Consider the following 24,319-nt stretch of genomic DNA (forward strand, 5'->3'; position numbering starts at 1 on the left):
TCCCCAAATTGGGCGGCACGGCGGCGCAGTGGTTAGCGCGTATGCGGCACAGTTCTGAGGTCGTAGGAACCTCCTGCGTGGGTTCAAATCCAGCTCCCGACCTTACTGTGTGGAGTTTGTATGTTCTCCCCGTGCTTGCATGGGTTTCCTCCGGGCGCTTCGGTTTCCTCCCACATTCCAAAGACATGCATTTCAGGTGAATTGGCTGGTCCAAATTGTCCCTAGGTGTGACTGAGCGAGTGAGTTGTCTGTCCCTGTGTGCCCTGCAATTGGCTGGCAACCAGTTCAGGGTGTCCCCCGTCCCCTGCCCACTGCCCGATGATTGCTGGGATGGGCTCCAGCACCCCCGCGACCCTACTGAGGATAAGCGGTGCAGCTGATGAGATGAGAAAATCCCCAAATTCTGCGATTGGCTGGCAACCAGTTCAGGGTGTCCCCTGCCCACTGCCCAATGATTGCTGGGATGGGCTCCAGCACCCCCGCGACCCTACTGAGGATAAGCGGTGAAGCTGATGAGATGATGATAATAAAATCCCCCAATTTTAAAAAAAACTGTTTTTAATGTCAGGGGGAACGATGATGTCAAGCTTGATTTGTACTAATATTATATATATATATATATATATATATATATATATATATATAATATTGTATATATATATAATATTGTATAAATGTAACCGCAGTGTACCCGTCCCACCAAAGATCCACATTCACGCTGGACCGGATGATGAGGTTTTTATTATAGTTGCTGCAAATAAATGAGTCACAACACAACACGTGGTAAGCTTCTCTGCTTGCTTTGATCTCGTTGGCAGCTCGTTGTTGACTGCCAAAAACATATCAAAGAGATTTCTTTTCAGTTTACATAAAATATACTTTAGAATATCATCCATCACAATACATTTTTACATCCATTTTAACAAGATACTTTGAAGAAGACATCGAATAGTGTTTTTTTTAACGTTAACAATGAATTCAACATATATTTCTTTAGTCTGAATTTTTACCAAGATCATCCTTTTTATATATATATGAGAAAATAGAAATAATAACAATAACGAGTATAAAAACGGGTAAGATTTACCTGCAAATGAATGAGTCACAACACAACACGTGGTAAGCTTCTCTGCTGGCTTTGATCTCTATAAGGGGAATTAGCATTTTAGCACAACATGCAACGTCCGGCAAAACTAACATAAAAGGCGACAGAAACAAAACGAAAATAAATCCAAACAGCTTGACAGCATCAATCACATTAGTGTCCATGTTGAGAGATTTGTCAGCTGTGGTTTTAATGTTTAAATTTAACTTTTTGCGGAGCACCAAAAGATGGTGTCTTACCGTTGGCAGCTCGTTGTAGACTGCCAAAAAACCCCACCTTCCTGTCGCAAAGTCTAAAGCCAAACCAAACCTTACCACATACCAGCAGGTGGCACTGTTGGACTCATCATTGCAGGACACTTATACAGAAACTATACAACATATTTCAGCAGGAATTTCAATAAAACAAAAGTTACTATTACACCCGTTACATAAATATCGTTACAGCCAGAAAAACCAGACCGTCAAGTCACACGCTCTCACTTGGGTGCGCTTCATTCGTTGCAAAACCCGCCGCGGTGGCGTTACCAACCAATCACATTTCACATTGCTAGTACTAAATTAGACGACGATTTTATTTTATATCGAAAACGTTCCTAGAAATATTTTATCTTAAAATTCAAAATCAAACAAAGTGATGTAATAATTTCAGCATCGCATCGAACGTACTAAGGGAGGTTCGATTTGGGGAAGCAAACGTACCCAAAATTCCGGACGTGACGTCACGGCGCCGTAATTCAAACTTAAGGAAGTCAGAATCAGTTGAAGGAGATTTAAACAAAGAAGCGGCGACTAATTCGAACCCCAACAAAATCCTCTTTTACCCCACCGTAAGTATATTTCTTCATTTATAATCTAAAAAAATGTTTAAAATGTATATTTAAACTGAGTCCTAACTTGTTATATCAAAACATTAGGTTGTTTGTCTTATCGGAAGTGTCTTGTGAATTATGTCAAATGGCTAAATGCATGTTGGCATGTATAATGGAAATTTGCTGTTTATTTATTGTATTTAAGTGCTTATTTTGTATTCAAACGACTGAGAAATAAACACAAACAACTTAGAAAATAAATAAAGTATACAAAGACGTGTGTTAGTGATATAAGTGACGTCACTGAGCCCATGTTTCGAATTGGTGTTCATTTCCTGATGCAGAGTAATACGTTATGTGTGCAATCTATTGAGATATACATTTTGTATTATCTAGCGCCCCCTAATGGTAAAACAAACCTTGTTAAATAATAATAATCGTTTGAGTTGTCCATAAAAAGTTCATCTCATTAGCTACACCGTTTATCCTCAGTAGGGTCGCGGGGGTGCTGGAGCCCATCCCAGCAATCATCGGGCAGTGGGCAGGGGACACCCTGAAATGGTTGCCAGCCAATCGCAGGGCACACGGGGACAGAAAACTCACTCGCTCATTCATACCTAGGGACAATTTGGACCGGCCAATTCACCTGAAATGCATGTTTTTGGAATGTGGGAGGAAACCGTAGTGCCAGGAGGAAACCCACGCAAGCACGGGGAGAACATACAAACTCCGCACAGGAAGTCTGGAGCTGGATTTGAACCCACGCAGGAGGTTCCCAAGACATGAACTGTGCCGCACGTGCGCTAACCACTGCGCCGCCATGCTGCCCCCCATAAAAAGTTGTTAATATATAGTTTTTTCTCAATTAAGTATGTGCAAACAATGCCCATATTTTTTCCCAACGCACCTATCTGGTTTTATCTTACTTTTAGCAGAGCGGTTCGGGGTGGCAAAACATGTAAGGTAGCACAGGGGTGGTGGGTTTCTTTGAATGTGGGGCTTTGTGCTCATACAGCGGTATATTGTTAGGGTAACATGAAAATGGTGAAAGTAAGAAAAGGCCTGTTAAGAGGAAAGCCCAAAAACCAACCCAAACCTTAAAAAAAAGATTGAAAAATGAAATAAAAAGAGTTTATTCAAGCGCGTCTAGGAAATGCACGCTCTTGCACGTGCAACATTAGGAGCTTGACAGGCTATAATGATGAGACACGCCAGAAAATTACTGTAGTTGTATTTTTGTAGATTTTCTTTGGTAATATGACTGCAGTTTTATTTCGTATTTACGACCTTGTTTTAAGCACTAAATTTGATATTTAGTTTTGTAGTAATTTTATGGTATGTTTTGAGTGTTTTTGTTGTCTTGTTTTTGATGTAGAATTAGGGGCAAAGAAGACAGTTAGCACCAAAAAAATGTTCATTCGTAATTTTTTTTTTTAACCAGTATATAGATTGTCATTAGGGCGACACAGCGGCTGGGTGGTTAGCGCGCAGCCCCGCGGTGCAGAAGTTTAGGGTTCAAGTCCAGACCTTTCACGTGTGGAGTTTGCATGTTCTCCTTGTGCCTGCAAGGATTTCCTCCCACATTCCAAAAACATGTATGTCAGGTTAAATAGCTAGTTTAAATTTTCCTTGGGTGGAATGAGCAAGTGAGTTCTCTGTCTCTGTGTGCCCAGTTCTGAGGTCACGAGATCGAACCTCCTGTGTGGAGTTTGCATGTTCTCCCTGTGCTTGCATGGGTTTCCTCCCATAGCCCAAAAAACATGCATGTCAGGTTAATTGGTCGGTCCAAATTGTCCCTAGGTGGGAATTAGCGAGTGAGTTGTGAGCAGGCAACCAGTTCAGGGTGTCCCCTGCTCATTGCCCAGAAATAGCTGGGATGGGCTCCAGCACCCCCGTGACCCTACTCAGGATAAACAGTGCAGATAATTGATGGACGGATGCATATATTGTCATTATATTTTGAGCATTTTTATGTTTAGTGCAGCAGCCCTAGTTTGACCGGCCCCTTGCGGACCGGTGACTAGTCAAGTCAGAATACTTGTGATCAAATAAAACACACTGTCCCTTTATACAAAGCCTCTCAATGATACTTATCTATGTAAAGTTGGCTGTTTTTGGTTGTGTATTTCTCAGACTTCCATGCTATGAAATTAACTTTTTTAACCTGTTTTTATATTGCTAATATAAAAACCATCAACACACACACACACACGTAGTCACGTTAAAAAGTCGAAAGTCTATTTCGATACGTTTTTCAGTCTAATTTTCATTGTAACGTAAATATCACACCCATGTGTGACTTCATTTCCTCTTTATGTGTGACATCAATAAACCACGTCTACTGACCGGATGTTTTGATGATCTGCATTTATATAGCGCTTTTCAAGTCAATGACTTCCCAAAGCGCTTTACAATGTGCTCCACATTTCCCAATAGCGGCCTTGCAGCCATGTAAGGCGCTAACCTGCTTATTGGGGGTATAAGGGGTTCAGTGTCTTACCCAAGGACACTTCGACACGGACGAGCCGGGATTCGAACTGGGATCCCTTGATCCCAAGACGAGCGCTCTACCTCCTGAGCTACTGCCGCCCTCAGTTTTCAGTTTAGCCTCAAGATGGCCGGTCAGGCTGAGCTGAGGCATCCACGGAGTAGATTTAAAACTCAATAAGTGTTTTTATCGGAATGATTCCGCCAGCAAAGAGTTTATATCTTTAATATCTCTCACATTTTTGGAAAGTAGAATTCAACGTCTGTTGCCTGTGTTAACCACACATCCTCCCCAACGGCTCATTTCTCATAGGTAAGCAAAAGCCACCATGACATCCAAAGGGGCCAAAGACAGCATCGTCGCCAAACTGGGCTTCAAATCCTCCAGCTCGGCCTCCAAAGCCGAGGCGGAAGTGGAGAAAATCAAGAAGGAGAACGCCCATCTCCGGAGAAAGATGGACGAGATGGCAAAACGTCACACGAGACCGCCCGACGCCGACAAAAGCAAGCTGCTGGAAGTGAGGACGTCCGAGCAACCGACGCAAATCACTCGGCGGCGTGACACGATCGAACGCTTCGATCTCCAATGTGCTTTCGTTGCAGAGGATCGTTTCGCTGGAGACACTTCGCGAGAGGAACAATCAGCAGCTGCTGGTCAAGGAGCACGAGTTGGAAACTGTGAGGCAGCAGCTGGCGGCGAAAGGGGGAGAGGAAAGTATCTTTGGATGCTTAGATCGAAGTGGATACTGTACTAGAGGTTTGCCGATTATTGGCACCAATTTTTGGCTATTTGACCGAAATTCGTACCTGCGGTTTGATTATTAAAGTCTCAGTTGCAGCCAATGTTCCCTCTAAGCTGCGTGTGCGCAATTGTGCACTACTCAGCTTTTCCGCGCACAAGAAAATCTAGCCAGCTCACAAAAATTAGGGCTCGAAATTGCTAATTAAGAAGCCAATTAAGTCAAAGTTACATGAAGATAAAAATACACGGGTTCCCCTGACGCTGTTTTCTGATTGCGGTATTTGGAAGTGGAAGTCGAACGAAGTTGAGTAAAGTCAGTAGAGTTTCTAGAGAACCGGCTTCTTCAGCTCGGCTCACTAAAAGGAACCTGCTCTTTCGGGTCCTAAATGGCTCTTCAGGTTGTTTTTGCTTCTTTCATCCCTATATGACCAAATATGATGTAAAATTATGCACAAAATGATTTAAAGGAAGGGGGAATAGAACGAAAAGAAAAATATACTAAAATGAAAAAGTAGTGAAAAGCTGAGGAAAAAAACGAAACAAAATGAAGAGAAAAAAAGGAAAAGGGAAAAAGGTAAATAGAGATCAAAAAGAAAAAAGTAGCAGCTAGGAAAAAATAAACAATGAGTTTTTTTTTTAGAGGAATTTAAAAAAATAGAAAAAAACAGGGAAAAAGAAGAAAGTTTGTCACATTCAAATAATTTCCAATTATACCAAGTCAATCTTGTTGCCAACATTGTACTTCCACTAAAAATGTGATCAAAAACAGTTGTGTATCGTGCAACCGACGAAATAAGCCCCCAAAAATGTTAGTATTAGGCAACAAAAGATACCAGGAAAAAAAAGAAATGTAAATCTTGTGAAAGAATTGTAAAAACAAATGACGTTTGTAGGCAATCGTACATGAGTCAATTCCTTCAAAAGTGAAAAATAATTTTGCATTGCCGGAAACTCAGCAAAATGTCACTTGATGTCAAGTTTTGAACATGTTTGATAATTAATTATCTTGCCACACTTGGGATTGCCGTTGCTCACTGTTGTTTCAAACGTTGCTCACCGACTTTGTGTGAACGTTCAGGCCCCTGGAAAATTACAGGGAACATTGGTTGCAGCCAAGACTCCCTTGCTCCAATTTTCCTTTTTATTGTGCATAGAAAAATAAATGAATCATTTCATCTTCGTTTCGAGTGAGTTAGCTGGGAATTGTTATATGAAAGCCTTAATTTAGCTGTTTTCTCAAAAACGACTGTTCTAAGGATTCATTTAAATAGAAAGACTTCATTTATTGCAATTCAAGACAGATCAAAATAATTCAGTTATGTTTACGCACATTAAATTATTATAAGTAAGTTAAGTTTCATTAAATATAGTGATTTTAACACGCCAATTAAGTCTACATTATTTAGAAAGTAATGATTTGCTAGATTGTCTTTGATATAATAAGTAGATTTTTTTGTGGAATGTGGATACTAACTAATAGAATACAATAGAATTAATGATAAGTATGTAGGCATCTGGTGAAGGTTGTGGGATGACGTTGTTGCACGAGGTTACAAGCTGATCAGGTGAGGGAGCCGGGGCAAACGACCTTCACGGTATATCTTAACTTTATTTGAGAACACTATAAAAGCCAATGTTGAACGTCTGGAACTTGTAACATATCCCAATTGCAATAAAGCGAGTTCCCTTTTCGCCATATCTCCTCTCTGCGTATATTTTGGGGCAACGCCCAACGGCGATCTCTCCAAAATATTCTCCTTGAAATAACTGCACAATTATTAATATTGAGTTGAAATTATATAGGGTAAAAAGTAACTTTTGGAACTCTTGAATCAGGAAATGACTACCTGGACCTGATCTTTAAGGGTATAGCATCTCTTGTTCGGCCATTCATTCTGGGGGGTTCGTTTGATTTTATTTTGGTCCGTTCCAAATGGAGCATTACATTCGGTTGTTTGTATCAGTGAATACTTGCGCTGGTGGCACTCTCCTAAAAGTACCATTAAACAGATTAAGTAGCATTTTATATCCACTTGTGATTTTCTTATATATTTCCTATAAATGTAGCCCTTGTCTCGGCGTACTTCAGTTTTGCGGCGTCTCAGTTTGAAAACTTGGAGGTACTATGTAGGAGAAGTGCATGATATGGATAGGGCAAGGAGAAAAAATCTTCAGTAGATAAACTAAAGTATGAGTAATGATGTAATTTTGCCCACTAACACAAATAGAGTAGGCTGCATACACAGTTGCTGCATGAGCTGAATAATAACATTTCTGCAGAGGGCTGTTCTTGGATAAGGTGTTTCATCCTTATTTTTTAAGTGTCTGATTTCATGTCACAAAGTTGGTATAGTCGTAAATGTGCGTTCGTATCGGAGCATTTTTGTGAGAGCAAAAATCCATTATTCTATTTCTACGACGAATACTGAATAACTGTCAGACATACAGCCCGCGGGCTGGGTTCCGGTTCGCTGAATGATTTATTCCGGCCCGTCGTAAATTTCTGAGTTTGTCAAGGAGAGAGGCAAGCCTATGTTATTTCTATCAAGGGTTACGATTTATTTATTTATTTATTTATTTTTAAATAAATGCAACCCAAAACTAACCAAATGCTCAGTCCTGTCTCTAAAGGATAGTATTGGTGTAAAATAACACATCCAGTCAGGTTTTGGACAAAAAAATGCAGTACTTTCTCGGCTTCAGGTGGGCCAGCCTATTATTTTGACCGAGTTGCAATGGCTGTAGCAAAGGACAGCAACAAACAATGCAGAAACATCATCAACATGAAATATAAGTCTATTACACCGCTCTCTAGTGGTAATTAAAATATTCACTGTGCTTGATGAAAATAAGGGCTAAATGAAAAGGGCGGAAAAAAAAATCTGTAAACACCAATTCATTGTTTATTTCTGTAAAGTAGGCTTAAACGTATTTACTCAAGGTGTGTCTAATGTTATTGTTATTGCCTAATCGCTGCTAAATTTCTTATTTTGTATTTTTTGCTCTTATTTCAAAGCCCCATCACAATTGAGGCAAGCATATTTCTATTCGGGCAGCACGGCGGCGCAGTGGTTAGCGTGTGTGTGGCACAGTTCTAGGGTCTTGGGAACCTCCTGTGTGGGTTCAAATCCAGCTACCGGACTTCCTGTGCGGAGTTTGTATGTTCTCCCCGTGCTTGTGTGGGTTTCCTCCGGGCACTCCGGTTTCCTCCCACATTCCAAAGACATGCATTTCAGGTGGATTGGCCGGTCCGAATTGTCCCTAGGTGTGAATGAGCGAGCGAGTTGTCTGTCCCTGTGTGCCCTGCGATTGGCTGGCAACCAGTTGTGGGTGTCCCCTGCCCACTGCCCGATGATTGCTTGGATGGGCTCCAGCCCCACCCGCGACCCTACTGAGGATAAGCGGTGCAGCTAATGAGATGAGATATTTCTATTTATAGCTCCCTCTTTAGTTTCTTTGTTTAGTGTTGAGTTGGTTCAGATGTAAATCTGCATTTACTAAACCGTTAAACTTAAAAAAATATGGTTAAACAGCTAACATCAAATTTCCAATGTTCGTAAATAATTTGTAGGGTCGGCTGAACGATAAAGCAAAGTACTGGAAAACAAAGCTGAATATTTGGCATTGACTTTATTTAATTTCTTGACCGATTTTGCCCACCCGAGAACATCAAACCTGGAGTTTAACGTGCCTGGTAGAACTGTACTTAAAAAATAACTTCACTGTACTCCGTTTCAGGTAGTTGCGGCGCTGCAATCCCAGCTCGCCCAGCAGCGCAAAGACGGCGAGCAGAAGGACCTCCACGTCCAGAATCTGATGGAGGAAACCGAAAACCTGAAAAAGCAGCTGACCACGGTTTCCGCTCGCTGCCAGTCCCTGGAGACGCAAGTGGCGGTATGCCCGTAACAACACTCGGGATCATTTCGGGGGTTATCTGCTCGTTTTTCCCAGGACGGTGCATTTCAATTAATTACATGAAGATTAGTCGAGATTAGAGCAAATTCAATTTCGATGACTAATCAGGCAGCGCTTCAGCAAGAGTAGAGTGAAAATCTTAATTAGGCTCTCTGTTGCAAGAAGATATATTTAAATAAAATGCGGATATTGTACTTAAAATAGATACTGTACTTTTTACGGCTCTGCTATTTTGTAAAGCCCTACATAGAGGTTCTAACAATTGTATATTAGCGAAGGATTTATCTATTTTCTTGTGTAAAACTCCTGGCCCGTGGGTCAATTGTGGCCCGCGAGAGGATGCTGAACAAAGCACTCGGAGAAAAATGAGAAATTATCACTTGCAGTTTTGAATATGTCCACTGGAGGTCGCCAGTTCCAAGAAACTAGCTGTTTTTGCAGACTAACATTAATCAACCAGAGAATTTTGAGAAAAACCCACCCTGATGTTATTTCACTCACAATACAAAAATATAACCAATTTAAAATTACCAAATTTTGTGCAGGCTTGGAATACATGGACCAGCAAAAATGATGTTGGCAAGCTGTTTGGATTTATTTTCATTTTGTTTCCGTCGCATTTTGTGTTCGTTTTGCCGGGGATCAAAGAGATCAAAGCCAGGAGAGAAAGCGTACCGCGTGTTGTGAGTCATCATTTGATTCATATTTAGTTTCTTTTGTCTTTTATGGGCATATTTGGTATTGGAGTAATCCAAAATGAATTGAAACTAATCCAGTTCAAGTAACCCTACCCAACTCTGAGATGTCAACACTTAATGAAAAAAGGGAGGGAGAAAAATGTAGAGAAGTAGAGTAAGAGAAAAAGAGAGTGAATGAAGAAACAAATATAGAAATAGAGGAGAGAGAAAAAAAGAGATACAGAGAAAAGAGAGAGACATGGGACAAGGGTAAAAAAACGAGCAGGAAGAAAAAGACACAGGGCAAAAGAGAGATACGAGAGAATGCAGGAGAAAAGAGGGAGTGAAAATGAAAAAGACGAAGAGATGAGCTTTGAGCACTCAGCTAAAGGGGGCGCTGTAGCTCTTTATACAAGCACCTCCACATCTGAGAATTTTGAGACATGAGTTTTTTGTTTTTTTAATTTAAGAAAAATCTTACTCACTTTACGAGGCACATCGGGGGGTCTTCATTGACTTGAAAAGCGCTATAGAAATGCAGACCCTTTACTTAAGTGCGCAGTTATAGCTCCCGCCGCTAAGTGGTGCTGTTTGACCTGCACTGACGTCGACATCATCTCCCCTTGCGGCCTTGAAAGTGTCAAAACAACATCCTTCCCGAAAGACGCAACCCAGCATGGGTCCCAGCAACACCCCGACACACTCTTGTCTCCACTTTGTTCTCTTTGTCACGTTTGAGTTATGTCGAGTTAAATATAGGCATAAAGTCTACGCTTTCTGACTCATGTCACCATGTTAAACAACACAACCACCCAGTGTGTGGGAAGCATAGAATATTAAAATGTTGTTACCGTTTTATGCCAGACAGATTTTATTTGCTCAAGTGTTTTCACTATATTGTGATGCACATTTGTAAGACGTTTTTAATTCAAGTCATTTTTATTTGTATAGCCCTTAATCACAAAGCGTCTCAAAGGGCTTCACAGGTTATTACACAGACTATTTTTCTCAGACTATTATGACACCATCCCCTGATCTGGAACCAACATGAGGGCAAGGAAAAACTCAAAAACCTCAACATGAGGAAAATGAAGAAACCTTGAGAAGGGCCCGCACATGTGGCATCCCCCTTTCAGGATGACCAGACAGCAAAGGATGTTGCAATCACAAATAATAGAGATATTGTCCAAGAAAAATATAGTTTAAAAAAAAAAGTCTAATTAAAATGGATAGTATAATGCATTGGGGGGGGTGTTCCGCCCTGGTTTATTCCTGGACGCTGGCTATTTCAGCTGAAAATGAAAATCTCCATTCTGATCCCTGTATTTGTCAGTGTAGCATGAGAAAGGTGAAAGTAAGAAAAGGGCTGTTTCTAGTGGAGTCCAAACCCCAAGAAAGATGAGAAACGAAGGGTTTATTCGAGCGGGTCTAAGAAATGCACGCACGTGCAACATGAACACACCGGCTGTGGCTGCAATGACGACACAAGCCAGACGATGAAGGCAGAGAGCAAAAAAAGTTCAAAATTCTGTACAGCTCCTTAAAGAAAATTATAAAATTATAATTATAAACGTTTTGTTTTTCCTAAAATTATATGGTCACTTGGGTAATCTTATGAGATTATGTTGGGTCTAAAACGACCACTGAAGTGTGGGAGAGCTAAAAAAAAATTGGCTTACTCCAGAAGGAAATTCAGGAAAAAACTTTTTTTTTTTTTAACAACTGCAGCTGGAGAAGAAGCGATAGAGGAACAGATAATTTACTCATTCTCGTCTCGCTGGCCACGCTCCTTCTGACTTTTCCCCAGCCTGCCTTTGTGTTTTATTGAAATAAAGTCATGGAAAAGTACTGGTTTGTTGAGACAAAGACAATGCCCACCCCAGCCCCCCCCCCCCCCCCCCACCCAGAAAAGTACCAACACCTTTAAACAAAGACAGGAAGGCTAGGAGACGGCCAAAAGGAACATCAAACTGATTAGAAATACACACCTTGAGTAAATACGTTTAAGCCCACTTTACAGAAATAAACAATGAATTGGGGTTTACAGATTTTTTTGGCCCTTTTCATTTAGCCCCTTATTTTCATCAAGCACAGTGAATATTTTAATTACCACTAGAGAGAGGGTCGTGGTGTAATAGACCTATATTTCATGTTGACGATGTCTGTGTATTGTACTCTTCAGCCTCCTTTTGTCTCGAGAGACTCCAAATTTTGAACAAATGACATAACTGAATTTGCAAACACATCCGAGGTTGTTGCTACGCTAACACAGCTAGCGCTAATGTAGCACAGACTAATATCCTAGGAATTTGTCACCTTCCCTGGATTACCCCTTGAACTAATCTGCCCCGACGACCCAGGAACCCCCCCCCACACCACCATCCTTCCTGGTCGAACGAAAGCTATTAGTTGGCTTAGCGTGCTTGCCCTTTTTTTAATCCATGCAGGAAAAAGTTGACAAGCTCTCCGGAAGGGTCTCACGCAGCCTTAGTGTCGTAAGCGCAAAGATGATCATTTAGATGCCGCCTGTGGTGGCAGTGTGTTTGTTTTTTATGTTTGTGTATTCTAAGGCAGAGGGTCAGATGATAAAGATGGTTATTTGGGTTTCTGGCTGATATCATTATCAGACACAGGCTGGAAATATCCATATTCGGGGATCAGATGGTCAGCAATGAAACTCCTGCTGTGACGGCTAGCGAAGGAAGTAGAAGTTTGGAATCCGCTAGAAGCAGCCCTTTTCTTACTTTCACCGTTTTCATGCTACACTGACAAATAGTTGTGTCTGTCATGTCAGCAAAGAGTATTTTCACATTCTTGTCGGTATTGGATTATTACCACTTAGGGCCTTAAAAGAGAGATTGACTCAGTGGGAACCTCGCGATGGAAAAGTTTATTATTATTTTTTTTTTCCAACAATGGAAATTAAAAAAAAAAACTTAATTCCATAAAATGATAAAAACTACAATGCAAAAATGGTTTTGTTCATTTCAAGTATTATATTTATTTTTATTCTTCCTTCAGAATTTTTTTTATGTTTCCTATTTTACTGTATGTTCACTTTGTATTCAAAAAAAATGTGATATTAGATATATTATTCATCCCCGTAGGTTCGTTTTATGTGGCCTGGCAGTAAAACAGCTTGTGCCTTTAATTCTATAATAAAATTAAAGAAATAGAATACAAAAATACTCAATATAACGTGTTCATATAGAGTATTTAAATAGGGCTAATGAAAATACACACTGTAATAAGAATAGGGTAATATGCAAATGTGGGGGTGGGTTTAAATGTGTGCTTTTACTCACCCGGGTGGAGTTAAAGAGCCTCATGGCATGAGGAAGAAATGATTATCATATTTCATTATAGAATATGAATATTTTCTTGAAAATAAGACCAAAATACTTAATGATAAATTCTTAAGTTTTATTACAAATGGTAGTAAAACCATCATTTCAAAACGTTTGGTTCTACTTGTGTTTAATTTATTAATTCTCATTTACTACATACAAAATTATTTTATCTTAGTTAAATAAAAAAGAAACTATGATCTTATTACTTAATTTTATATTTTTAAACTAAAGCAAAATACGAAAAATAAAAGACTGATACGAGAATATTACTGTAATATGCAATGCTATTTAATAAGAACAAATTTATAAAATACACGTAAACATACCAATGGAGCCATTGGTAGACAATCCCATGTTAACTAGTGTCCTTGAATTGCTATTCTTTAAAATATCTACACTATCTCAATTTATTTCAGCTTTTTAAGTGCATATTTTGTACTCTTTACATTTTGAAATTTAATTCAAGAAAAAAAACGACAAAAAAGTCTTTTAAGATTATCAACTATAATTAAATTGAGGATTTTACATATATTTCCTTCTCATTATTTTAACAATTGTTCTTCGTGAAAGTGAATTCATAATTTGGCCTGTTTTAAAATAGGACCTAATGGATTATGAGTAAAATGGAAGATTGCTCTGCACTTGGAATCTGTTTTTTCACTTGTTTTGTTATTGGAGTTTTTACAGTGCACGTGGAAAAAAAAAAATCTTTTTCTCAAAAACTACCGTAAATTCCGGCCTATAGAGCGCACCTGATTATACGCCGCACCCACCACATTTTAGGAGGTAAACCGATTTTGTACATACACAAGCCGCACCTGTATATAAGTCGCATGCGCCCACATTCAAACATGTAACACAAAATGAACCCAAACCCGACTTCAAGTCCCACGATTGAAACTAAATATGGGGGGGGGGGGGTTTAGGGGTTTTAAGGGTTATTTAGCTTGTTCATAAATCATTATCCATTATCCGTTATCGGTCAGTTCATAATACGCTACAAAGCCTAGGAGCCGGGACACTTACTCTCAGCCAAAAGGCCAAGCTAAGGTCCTAGCCCTCAAGCCTTGCCGCGATCATTGCGAATGCACCGTTCCCGGAGGTAATGCAATACCGGGCCGTTGCGTGGAGTGGACAGAGCAAGCTCCTATGCCATCTCCGAGTTGCAAAAATCAAAGATCATTCAAAAGCAAAGATAAGGTCCATATCCTTCATTAAAGTCCACAGTCCAAAAATCACAGCCGGCAAGATGAATGGAAAATGATACCGGTACTTAAGGTTTGATGCAGACCTGCAGAGTCCGGGTCCCGTTGAAAGTAATCCAAGGAAAAAAGTGTATATTTCCAAAGGTAAGGGTGGGAAAAATATATCAGATGAACACATTTACTGACGCAACTCCTTTTTCTTTAACCAACTTTTTACCCCCTCTTCTTTCCTTGTCTGTCCCTCACCTTTAGCGGTCCCCACTTAAACTCGGCACCCCGCGTTTGTTCCGCCCCTCATTTTTTGTTCACACGTGCAAAACATATCAGAATAAGTGTCTTAAAATAAATACAAATAAATACATTACAAAAATATACAGTTGCAAATACATATTATACATGGGTTACACATGTTTACAAAGAAAGACGGTACACCGAGAAAGTTTTCAAAGCTTTAATAATAATAATATAACTTTCACCCCAAACGGTGTCTGTGACAGGGCAGTTAATGGTAGCAACACTCGAGCACCGCTGGCGGCCGTTAGAAAAATTACATAAATTGGCCGCATCACTGAATAAGCCGCAGGGTTGAAAGTTAGGGAAAAAAAGTAGCGGCTTATAGTCTGGAATTTACAGTATATAACCTCATGAAAATAACCACATCAATGTGAGTCAGATCACTTCTTTTCAATGCAGCTTCGTACTGATTTTCCGTTTTGTCCTTGCCTGTTTAGAACGGTCAAGCATCTTCTGCAGATCTGGCCTCAGTTCAAGATCAGTTGCGAGATGTGAGTATCACCAATTTCTCACATGTTTTCCGAAGGAACGTTACTAGAACTCTGGAGTCTCTCCATCAGGCCCTGGAGAAGAATCAGCAGTGGCTCGTCTACGACCAGCAGCGAGAAGGTTTCGTCCAGTCGGTCGTCGCTCGTACGCAGGAGCTGGAGCAGCAGCTGAGCCAAGCCAAGCAGCAGGAATCCACTCCCAGCACCCCCAAAGAGGGCGAGGAGAAGGAAGCCCAGCTCAAGAGGAAATACGAGCAGTCCTTGTCGGATCTACACATGCAACTGGACCAGGGGAAGGATGAACTGGCAAGGGTGCAGGAGGATCTTCTTGCACAGAAGGAGAAGGTAAAGATTTTTTTTTGTAAAATATAATTCATGTCATTTTCAGAATGAACACTGTGTTTCTACCACTAGTGGCAGGAGCACTGTATCCCTTTTCTATTTTTAAGGTTGTTAAGGAGAAATGTTTTTGATATTTCTTTACAATGGATAAATAAGAATGTGAATACAACCAGCACAATTTAAATTTACTTAAAACGCAAAGTACATCAACATTTAAATGAAGCTCGTGAATTAAAGTGTGGACACTCCCGTTTTAGGGCGAGATTGATGAACTCACGTTATGATAAAAGCTAATCCCTTTACTTTATTATGCTCTGTATGCTCTCCTAATCACAAATTCATACTGTTGATTCATGTAAGAGCAGAGCTAAGAGCTAATACCTTGCTTCCCTTAAACAAGTTTACTACACCTTTTATACTACATTGGGACCTCGCTACTTCGCGGTTCCACGTTCGCTGGTTCAGAGCTTCGCGGGTCTAAAAAATAATAATTATAAAATAATGTAATTTAATAATTAACTAATTTTTTGTTTTAAGCATTTTTTAAGGTGTCGCTACTTCCCGGATTTTCACTTTTCGCGGGTGGTTTTGGTCCCCATTAACCGCAATAACCGAGGGATTACTGTATCTTTATCACACACATGCTGTTCTTATCTCTTAATCACAAACTCATACTGTTGATTCGTGTTATGATAAGAGCTAATTCAGCAGTCTCCACTTGACCTTACTTCCTTTGAACACGTTTACTACACCTTTTATACTATCTTTATCACACACATGCTGTTCTTACTCAGACTCTAAATACCCAAAAATCTCTTATCAGAGGTCTTGGTTCACAGGCACATCAGGACTCCGGAGTTGGCAAGGAGTTAGCTGCCGTTGCTTACTCCACTCTAACGCTAATCTACCTGCTTTAGAGGCCCCGCCCCTGGCCGTTTATCGTATCAAAAGGCGCGGGGTGGGTCTTGTCCAAGACAGAGAGGGGAGAGAGGGAAGGAGAGGCTCGGCTGTATCTAAACTTAAATTCTACTATCTACCTTGGTCATATCCCTCAAGAGGGGTGACCGACAGCAAGACAAACCTATACGCTAAAAAGAAAATAAAAGGGGGAAAAAAAAGCAAAAAAACAACACACAAACATTTTTGCACCATGGCCAAGCCAATTGCCCAAACACCCAAACAAGTTAGGCACCTAAGTTGGTCATGCTTTCGTCCCTCCAGATGAAACAGGACACCAGAAAGCGGCCATGTCACTCAGGTCAGGGTGACACAACACACTCTTCTGTTCAACAGCAGGGCCCGACAGCTTTCACTGGTTTACCCCTGCCGCATCATACGGGTGCCGAGCCCATCCTTGAGAACGCGTCCACAATCCCACTATCCTTTCACAACACCTCTCCACTCCTTCCTATCACCAACAATATATTTAGACTTCTTTCCTGCAGTGCACTCATAACACCAAAAACTTAAATAATTTTAAAAAATACCAATACCGATATCTGTCAAATTCCCAAATATCGGTGCAAATAGTCGTCCGACTTCCAGTTGGCAGGTATGCATCGTTAGTGTTGGTTGGATCAATAATAAAAACGATATTGACAGTTCAATACAATGATATATATAATACAACAATCTAATATTGTCTCATCTCATTAGCTGCACCGCTTATCCTTAGTAGGGTCGCGGTGGTGCTGGAGCCCATCCCAGCAATCATCGGGCAGTGGGCAGGGGACACCCTGAACTGGTTGCCAGCCAATCGCAGGGCACACAGGGACAGACAACTCACTCGCTCATTCACACCTAGGGACAATTTGGACCGGCCAATTCACCTGAAATGCATGTTTTTTGGAATGTGGGAGGAAACCGGAGTGCCCGGAGGAAACCCACGCAAGCACGGGGAGAACATACAAACTCCACAACGGAAGTCTGGAGCTGGATTTGAACCCACTCAGGCGGTTCCCAAGACACGAACTGTGCCGCACATGCGCTAACCACTGCGCCGCCGTGCTGCCAATCTAATATTGTATGAATTATTATTTTAATTGGACTTGAGAAAGTGCTTGAATTTGGCCATTACCTGTGAACCCTGTGTTTGGTTTCATTGCTCATTGCGTCCAAGAGGCTTCCGACCCAGTCTGTTTCATAGCGTCCTTCTGCTTCGACACAGGGTATCAAGAGTGAGGCGGAGCTCCAGCGTCAGATCGAACGTGGCAGCAGGCTGCAGGAGAACATGGCGGCGCTCCAGCGACGCTTCGACGACAAGTGCGACGAGCTGGCGTCCTTGCAGAGGAAGTACAAGGAGAAGGTCAAAGAGCTGGAGGAGGCCAAGTTGCAGGTCCGGACGGAGAGGCTCACCAACAGGTACTGCGGTCGAGGCCGATGCAATGGAAAGACTGGAATATCGACGCGCTTTGTCGCCCGCAGAAACGTAGCGTCCGAGGAGAGGCAGGTTTCTTCAGAGCGAGCAGACAGGATGACGGCAGAACTGGAGAGCATGCACACAAGACTAGAAGAGGAGAGGAAGAGATCTGCAGACCTACTACTTCAAGTAATGGACACCCCATCGATGCTTATACAGTGGAACCTCGGTTTTCGAACGCCTCTCAGTTCGAACAAAAATTTTCGAGAAGTTCTTGCTTCGCTGTTCGGTCAAAAAAATCGGAGTTCGAACGCCGGTAATGCGTGAGTGCGTACGCTAGGGTGCGATGCTGAGCGGCGTACGGGTGTAGATAGCTCTTTTCCTGACCGACTGTTATCGCGTGCGGACGTGCTTCGTTTTGCTTTCGCTTTTAATATAGGTGTACCAAGTGTTTTAGCCCCTAATTATGCCTCCGAAGAAAGTCAGTGCAATCGGCAAAGTTGCTACAGGTGAAAAAAAGAAAAGTAGTGCGTACAACTATTGCATTTAAGAAATGAATAATAGCCAAATATGAAGGTGTGCGAGCGCCTTCTGCTGACCACCACAAAGGTTAGGGTATACACGTTCATGTTAGCGTAATCTTTCGAACGGAAGATTACGATAACGCAAACGTACGATTAGCCTGGGTTAGCATTATGTTTACGTTGAAGATTCAGGGTGTTGGAACGGAGCCCAACTTTCAGGGTGTTGGAACGGAGCCCCCTTTCCAATGAACCGCTCACCACTTGTTGTGGAGACCCGGGTGCTAAATGACTTGTAAAGGACCTGATTTTTTTATTTTTACACGTTCATGTTAGCGTCATCTTTCGTACGGAAGATTACGATAACGCGAACATACGATTAGCCTGGGTTAGCTTTAGGTTTACGTTAAACATTCAAGGTAAACATTCAGGATGTTGAAACGGATTAAAACGTATCACATTATTTTTAATGGGGAAAATTATTTCGGTGATGGAACAAATCGGTTTTCGAACGGGGTTCTGGAACGGATTATGGTCTAGAACCGAGGTTCCACTGTAGACACATCTTCTGCAAACCTGAGCTTAAATACAAACTCTACAGGTCAATCTGCTGCAGAAGTCTCTTCTCAGCCAAAGTGAAGAACAGAGGAGGATAGCGGCGCTAGAGCAGCAGGTAACAATGCCAAAAGTGACTATGTGCTGGCACCTTCTGTACCTTTTCTTATGGTTCATCAATAGAATAGAATAGAATATACCTTTATTGTCATTGTTACGAAATGGGTTGAACATATTGTGACAATGAAATTGGACGTGGCACTCCAGGTTCACATTTAACAGTGAGGGTAAAAGAAAACAAAGAAGATAAAGGAACGAAAAAGATAAAGGTTATAATTTACACAATATTTACACAAGAATTGTGGGCATGTAGGAGGTAACATACAGTTTTGAGATCGTATTAGTGCTAAAATATTGTGCAACGTGAGCATAGGCATGAATACAAAGTGTTTAAGTACAGTAATCCCTTGTTTTCCTTGGGGGTGACGTTCCACAATTAACTCGTGATGAAAGAAAGCCATTAAAGATTGTGTCCGGAATTTGAAAATATACTTTCTGACGCCCTCTTCTGGCTGAAATCATCACTGCAGCCTCCATCAAGCTGCTTGTGTGGCGTGTGCAAGTACGTCCCTTCTTAGATGCGCTTGAATAATCTTTGGTTTTGGTTGGGATTTGGACTGTATTTCAAACAATCCTTTTCTGACTTTCACCAATCTCAACCTAGAATAAAAGAACTGCAAGCACGAGCTTGAAATCACTCTTTTATGGCTCGTTTTATGTGGTTTGACAGTAAAACATGGTTGGGTTTGGCTACGTTTTAAAGAGATGGTCAAAGACCGCAACAAACGCAATAGTTTTTCTGACAAACGCAATCTTTACAGAGAAACTTGAGCATTTCGGGTTGCTTTATTGTCCAGAATAAAAAGGCTTCTTGTCCGTTCCGTCCTAAAAGATTCAGCACTCCGCGAAAGACTTTGAAAACGAGAAAATGGACCGCCAGAGCGTGCAGCACCAGCTTTCCAAAGTCCTCAAGGAGCTCCGCAAAGCCCGTGATCAAATTGCCAAGTTGGAGTCGGCAGTAAGTATCATCCATCTCTTTCCAGCCACGAAATGTGAAAGTACAGTAGACCCCCTGGATACAGCGACCCCGCCTTGCAACGTTTTCACTTAATAGACTGCAAAAGTATGTTTTTTCCATCTCTTATTTTCACCGCGACACAGCATAACCAATGTATTTGTGCGTAGGTAGACTTATCTTTAAAATGCCTGTGTGCTATCGGTCGACGTCATTTAAAATGCTGTGCTATTGGTTTGCATCGCGAAATGCCATTATGCAATTGTTGTGGAATGTCTAATAATAATAATAATAATAATAATGATATGTATGTAGGCATCTGGTGAAGGGACGACCTTCACAAGATAACGTAACTTTATTTGAGAACACTATAAGAGCCAATGTTGAACTTCTGGAACTTTGAACGTGTTTTGAATGCAATAAAGAGTGTTCCCTTTTTGCCATATCTCCTCTCTGCGTATATTTTGGGGCGCCGCCCAACGACTTCTCCAAATTAAGTGGCGCCCAACGTGAGGCTCGAACGCACGACTCTGAGTTTAAGAGTCCCATGCTCTACCGACTGAGCTAACCGAGCCCCACGTTGAGTGGCACCTATTTCGGAGAGATCGTCGTTGGGCACCGCCCTGAAAAATACAGAGAGGAGATGTGGCAGAAAGGGAACTGGCTTCATTGCATTCGGGACACGTTCCAAGTTCCAGACGTTCAACATTGGCTTTCATAGTGTTCTCAAATATAGTTAAGACATCTCATAAAGGTCATCCGCACAGGCTTCATCAGCATATCAGCTTGTGACTATCAAGTTATGTAAAGAAGGCACACGAATCACTACTTTTAAATGATGGAGACGATTATAAAAAGAATAAGAAGGCGATTAAAGCGGAGGATCTTCTAAGGGCACGACAATCCTCGTAAGTGGAGGTTTTAAAATCAGCAAGTCACGTCTGACAAAGGTAAATGAAATTTCATTTTTTCATGTATATTTTTCATCTGGGTTACTGGGGGTTTGGAACGCATTAGCTATGCATTACCATTGGTTTCTATCCTCCGCTTAAATGTTAATTTTGCCTTTTCAAGGTTTAAAAATTGTTTTAGGACAAGTGCTTGTAGATGCTTGAATTGTTGCCAGGTTTATTGCCATTCTGACTACGTATTGGATATAAAAGAACAGAAAAACTGCTTAAAAATGACGCCAACATGCTGGTGGTTTCACCCTAGTATTGAGTTTCTTTCCTCGTGAATAACGGCATCCGGCATTGATTTGTATTTGGCGTTGACTTGTGAAGCGTCACTTCCCCCTTCGAGTCCTGCCTAGGCGAGAGATGCCGGGAGGCTTCCATTAACGATGGCTAGACAATGGCTGAATGGCCATTAAAATGTAAGAATTTCACAACAATTTCATTCCTGGATCCCCACATCAGAACATATGAATGTCGTATTCAGGGGGTCTACTGTATCCCTAGGGGCCTTGACATATTTTTGAAACCGGTTGTATCGATCGTACTTCCAGAAGCAGCCCATCAGCCGTTTCTCGGAACCCACTTCTTACAACAAACTGGATATGGGGCGGCTCCACACAGACGACCCCCGCTCGCCTACGTCGCCATCCAAAATGGACGAGAGCTTCCTGGAGTGCCCCCAATGCCGAGCGCACTACCCCACCAGCAGGCACAGGGAGCTCTTGGCCCACATCGACATCTGCTTGGCCTAACGCGTAATTTTTCTCGATTTGCGGACACTCTGAGAGAATCGAAGCACTTTGAAAATCAAGGAAAGCCTTTCTTTGGTTTTTCAAATGCCAAAGATTGATCGGGTTTCAAAAAATGTCCGTTTGGAGCTTTTTATATTTTGTTTTCGGGGATATATTTATTCATTAGGGTGTGTTTACTGTGAGTTACTTACCGTGTTTTCCGCGTATGATGTGCACCGTATTATAGGGTACACCGCCCCTAAGTCATTTGCCATATATTTTTTTAAACATAAGGTGTACTGCACAGTAAGGCTCATTAAAATTGGGACAACAGTCGTTACGCATCGCTGATTAAAAGAGCAAAACGGGAATCGAACCCGGATCATTGCATCGGGGGCGCCGCCACTTTACCACTAGATCACCGGTGGTACACGTGATGTCCGCAAATGCATTAGATCTCATTGTGACTCACAGTGCCAGAAACGCTGATTTGCATAGTGCATTCTGACCGTCCTTGGGCGTCACAAACCTTTCGGTTTAATAAGTAAAGGCACGTGAAAGGGCTTGTAGAGGACTTTATAGGAAGACAGTCTGTTTTCTGTTTCTGTCAATGAGACACTGGTGGAGAGAGTGTTTAACCTATCTGAATGCACTATGCAAATTGGGTGTTTATGTCTTTGCCCTTTCATATGTCATCGTTGTAGTCAAGAAAATGTAGTTGTTTTTAAGGGGAATTTTTTGCTGTTTTTAAGCTACCAGGGCCTTTCATTTGTCCAAGTAACACGCGATCATGTATGTGTTTTTGTATCATGAAGGGACAGTGTTTATTTTAACAGAAGTCATCACTCCAGTCTGCTGGCTGCCATCTTTTTTTGTCCAGCTAACATGCACTGCTGATTTTTTTTTTTTTTTTTTGAATGGATCCATTAATGTTTTCCCAAGCTGACCTTCGCTTGAGGTAGGGAGACATTGCAGTCTTCTCTCCCTCTTCATTTATTTTCTTCGATCTGCCCACTTGTCACTCTCGCTCGCTCACTCTCTTTGTCTCCCGCACTCTCGCTCGTGCTCTTTTTCTCTTTCTCTTTTTGTCTTTTTCTCTTCTTTTTCTATTTCGCTTTCTCTCTCGTTCTCTCTCGCTCTCTTGTTCTCTCTTGCGTTCTCTTTTTCTCTCTCTTTCTTTCTTTCTTGCTCTCTTTCTCTTTTCTTTTTCTTTCTCTCTCTTGTTCTCTTCTCTTTCCTTCTCTCCTTCTCTCTCTCTTGTTCACTCATTCTTTTTCTCTCTTTCTCTTTCTCTCTTTTTCTTTTTCTTTCTCTCTCGTTCTCCCGTTCTATGTCTCGTTCGCTCTCTCTCTTTCTTTCTCTCTCTTTTGTTCACTCATTCTTGTTCTCTTTCTCTCTTTTTCCTTTCTCTCTATTGTTCTCTTTCTCTCTTTTTCTTTCTTGTTCACTCACTTGTTCTCTCTTTCTTTCTCTCTCTCTCTGTTTACTTATTCTTGTTCTCTTTCTCTCTTTCTTTTCTCTCTTTTGTTCTCTTTTTCTCTTTCTTTCTCTCTCGTTCACTCATTCTCGTTCTCTTTCTCTCCTTGTTCTCTTTTTCTCTACCTCTCCACCTCGGCTTGTCACGTCTGCAGCCTCACCACGCCGCAACGAGATGGCTTTGAGTTAATTCCCTGTACTAAACTATTTAAAGCAGCGGATTAGTCCTCTCCATAGAGAGGAAGGTGTCTCTGTTCCCGTCCCGCCCTGGCCAATGTGACTTTTTAGTCCGTCGGGATTTCTTTTTAGGACCGGGGTCATCCCCACCCCGTCGTCTTTTAAGCCGTCTAATCGTGTTCTTTGACTGTACTGTACAAAAAGCGTAAATAAAGGTGTGACCATTTTATAAGATCTCTGTAAATTTTCTTCACAAAGCAGTGATTCTATTCAGGGCATTGTGATTTACTTGTTTTTGTCCTGCTTGTTACCACGGTGACCGACCGCCTACTCTATGTCCAATTACCGAGTAGCTGTTGCCGCTCCGGCTTTATTCACTGTAGCTAGGATGAAAGTTTCAAACCGAAACTTTAGGATCAGGTCCGAAGGCGAAAGCATGAATTTCTTATTTGCAACCCGGATAAATATTTCAGAGCGATGAAAAGTGAATGAGTCAATGTTGTTGCATATACTTCTATTTAAGGGACCTTGTGTTATTTAGCACTTCATTGAAAGAAAAACTATTGGTTTGAATAATGAGGAAAACATGCATGATATAATACAAATTTTTTTTTTAATACTTCTGAGGTCAAGAAATGTGTATCCTTCATAACATGAGGCTCACCCAGAGGGAGAGACATCATTGTCTGCCATCTTGCTGCGACAGGTATCCAAAAGCTTCTTCCTTTTTTCGTTTATTTTTTTTTTTTTTTTAACCTTCTGTTTTTCTTGCTTCTTTTTCACTCTTTTCTTTATTTTTTTCTTCTGGTTTTCTTGCCTTTTTCCTTTTTTTCTCCTTTTCTCTTTACTTTTTATTATTGTTCTTGTTTTTCTTGCATTTCTTTTTTCACTCTTTTCCTTATTTTTTTGTTTTTTTTCCTTCTGGTTTTCTTGCCTCTTTCCGTTTTATCTCCTTTTCTCTACTTTTTATCATTGTTCTTGTTTTTCTTGCTTGTCTTTTTTCACTCTTTTCCTTATTTTTTTCACTCTGGTTTTCTTGCATTTTTCCTCCTT

General features: G+C 41.1%; 1 protein-coding gene and 1 pseudogene across 1 annotated transcript; one reads left to right on the forward strand and one right to left on the reverse strand.

Moving 5' to 3' along the window:
* Window positions 1-1,814: 1,814 nt before the first annotated feature.
* cep55l (centrosomal protein 55 like) lies at window positions 1,815-21,949 on the forward strand. Its single transcript, XM_088323134.1, has 11 exons — window positions 1,815-1,934; window positions 4,717-4,921; window positions 5,007-5,118; window positions 8,888-9,039; window positions 15,024-15,077; window positions 15,147-15,419; window positions 17,584-17,777; window positions 17,841-17,964; window positions 18,898-18,969; window positions 19,804-19,929; window positions 21,434-21,949. Exons 2-11 carry the CDS (start codon window positions 4,733-4,735, stop codon window positions 21,632-21,634), a joined length of 1,497 nt encoding a protein of 498 aa, XP_088179260.1. The 5' UTR covers window positions 1,815-1,934; window positions 4,717-4,732; the 3' UTR covers window positions 21,635-21,949.
* LOC148347837 (U2 spliceosomal RNA) lies at window positions 14,168-14,327 on the reverse strand (annotated as a pseudogene).
* Window positions 21,950-24,319: the final 2,370 nt, after the last annotated feature.

The sequence above is a fragment of the Urocampus carinirostris genome, chromosome 19 (assembly GCF_059441175.1).
Source record: "Urocampus carinirostris isolate Australia breed hairy pipefish chromosome 19, RoL_Ucar_1.0, whole genome shotgun sequence".
Taxonomy (NCBI): domain Eukaryota; kingdom Metazoa; phylum Chordata; class Actinopteri; order Syngnathiformes; family Syngnathidae; genus Urocampus; species Urocampus carinirostris.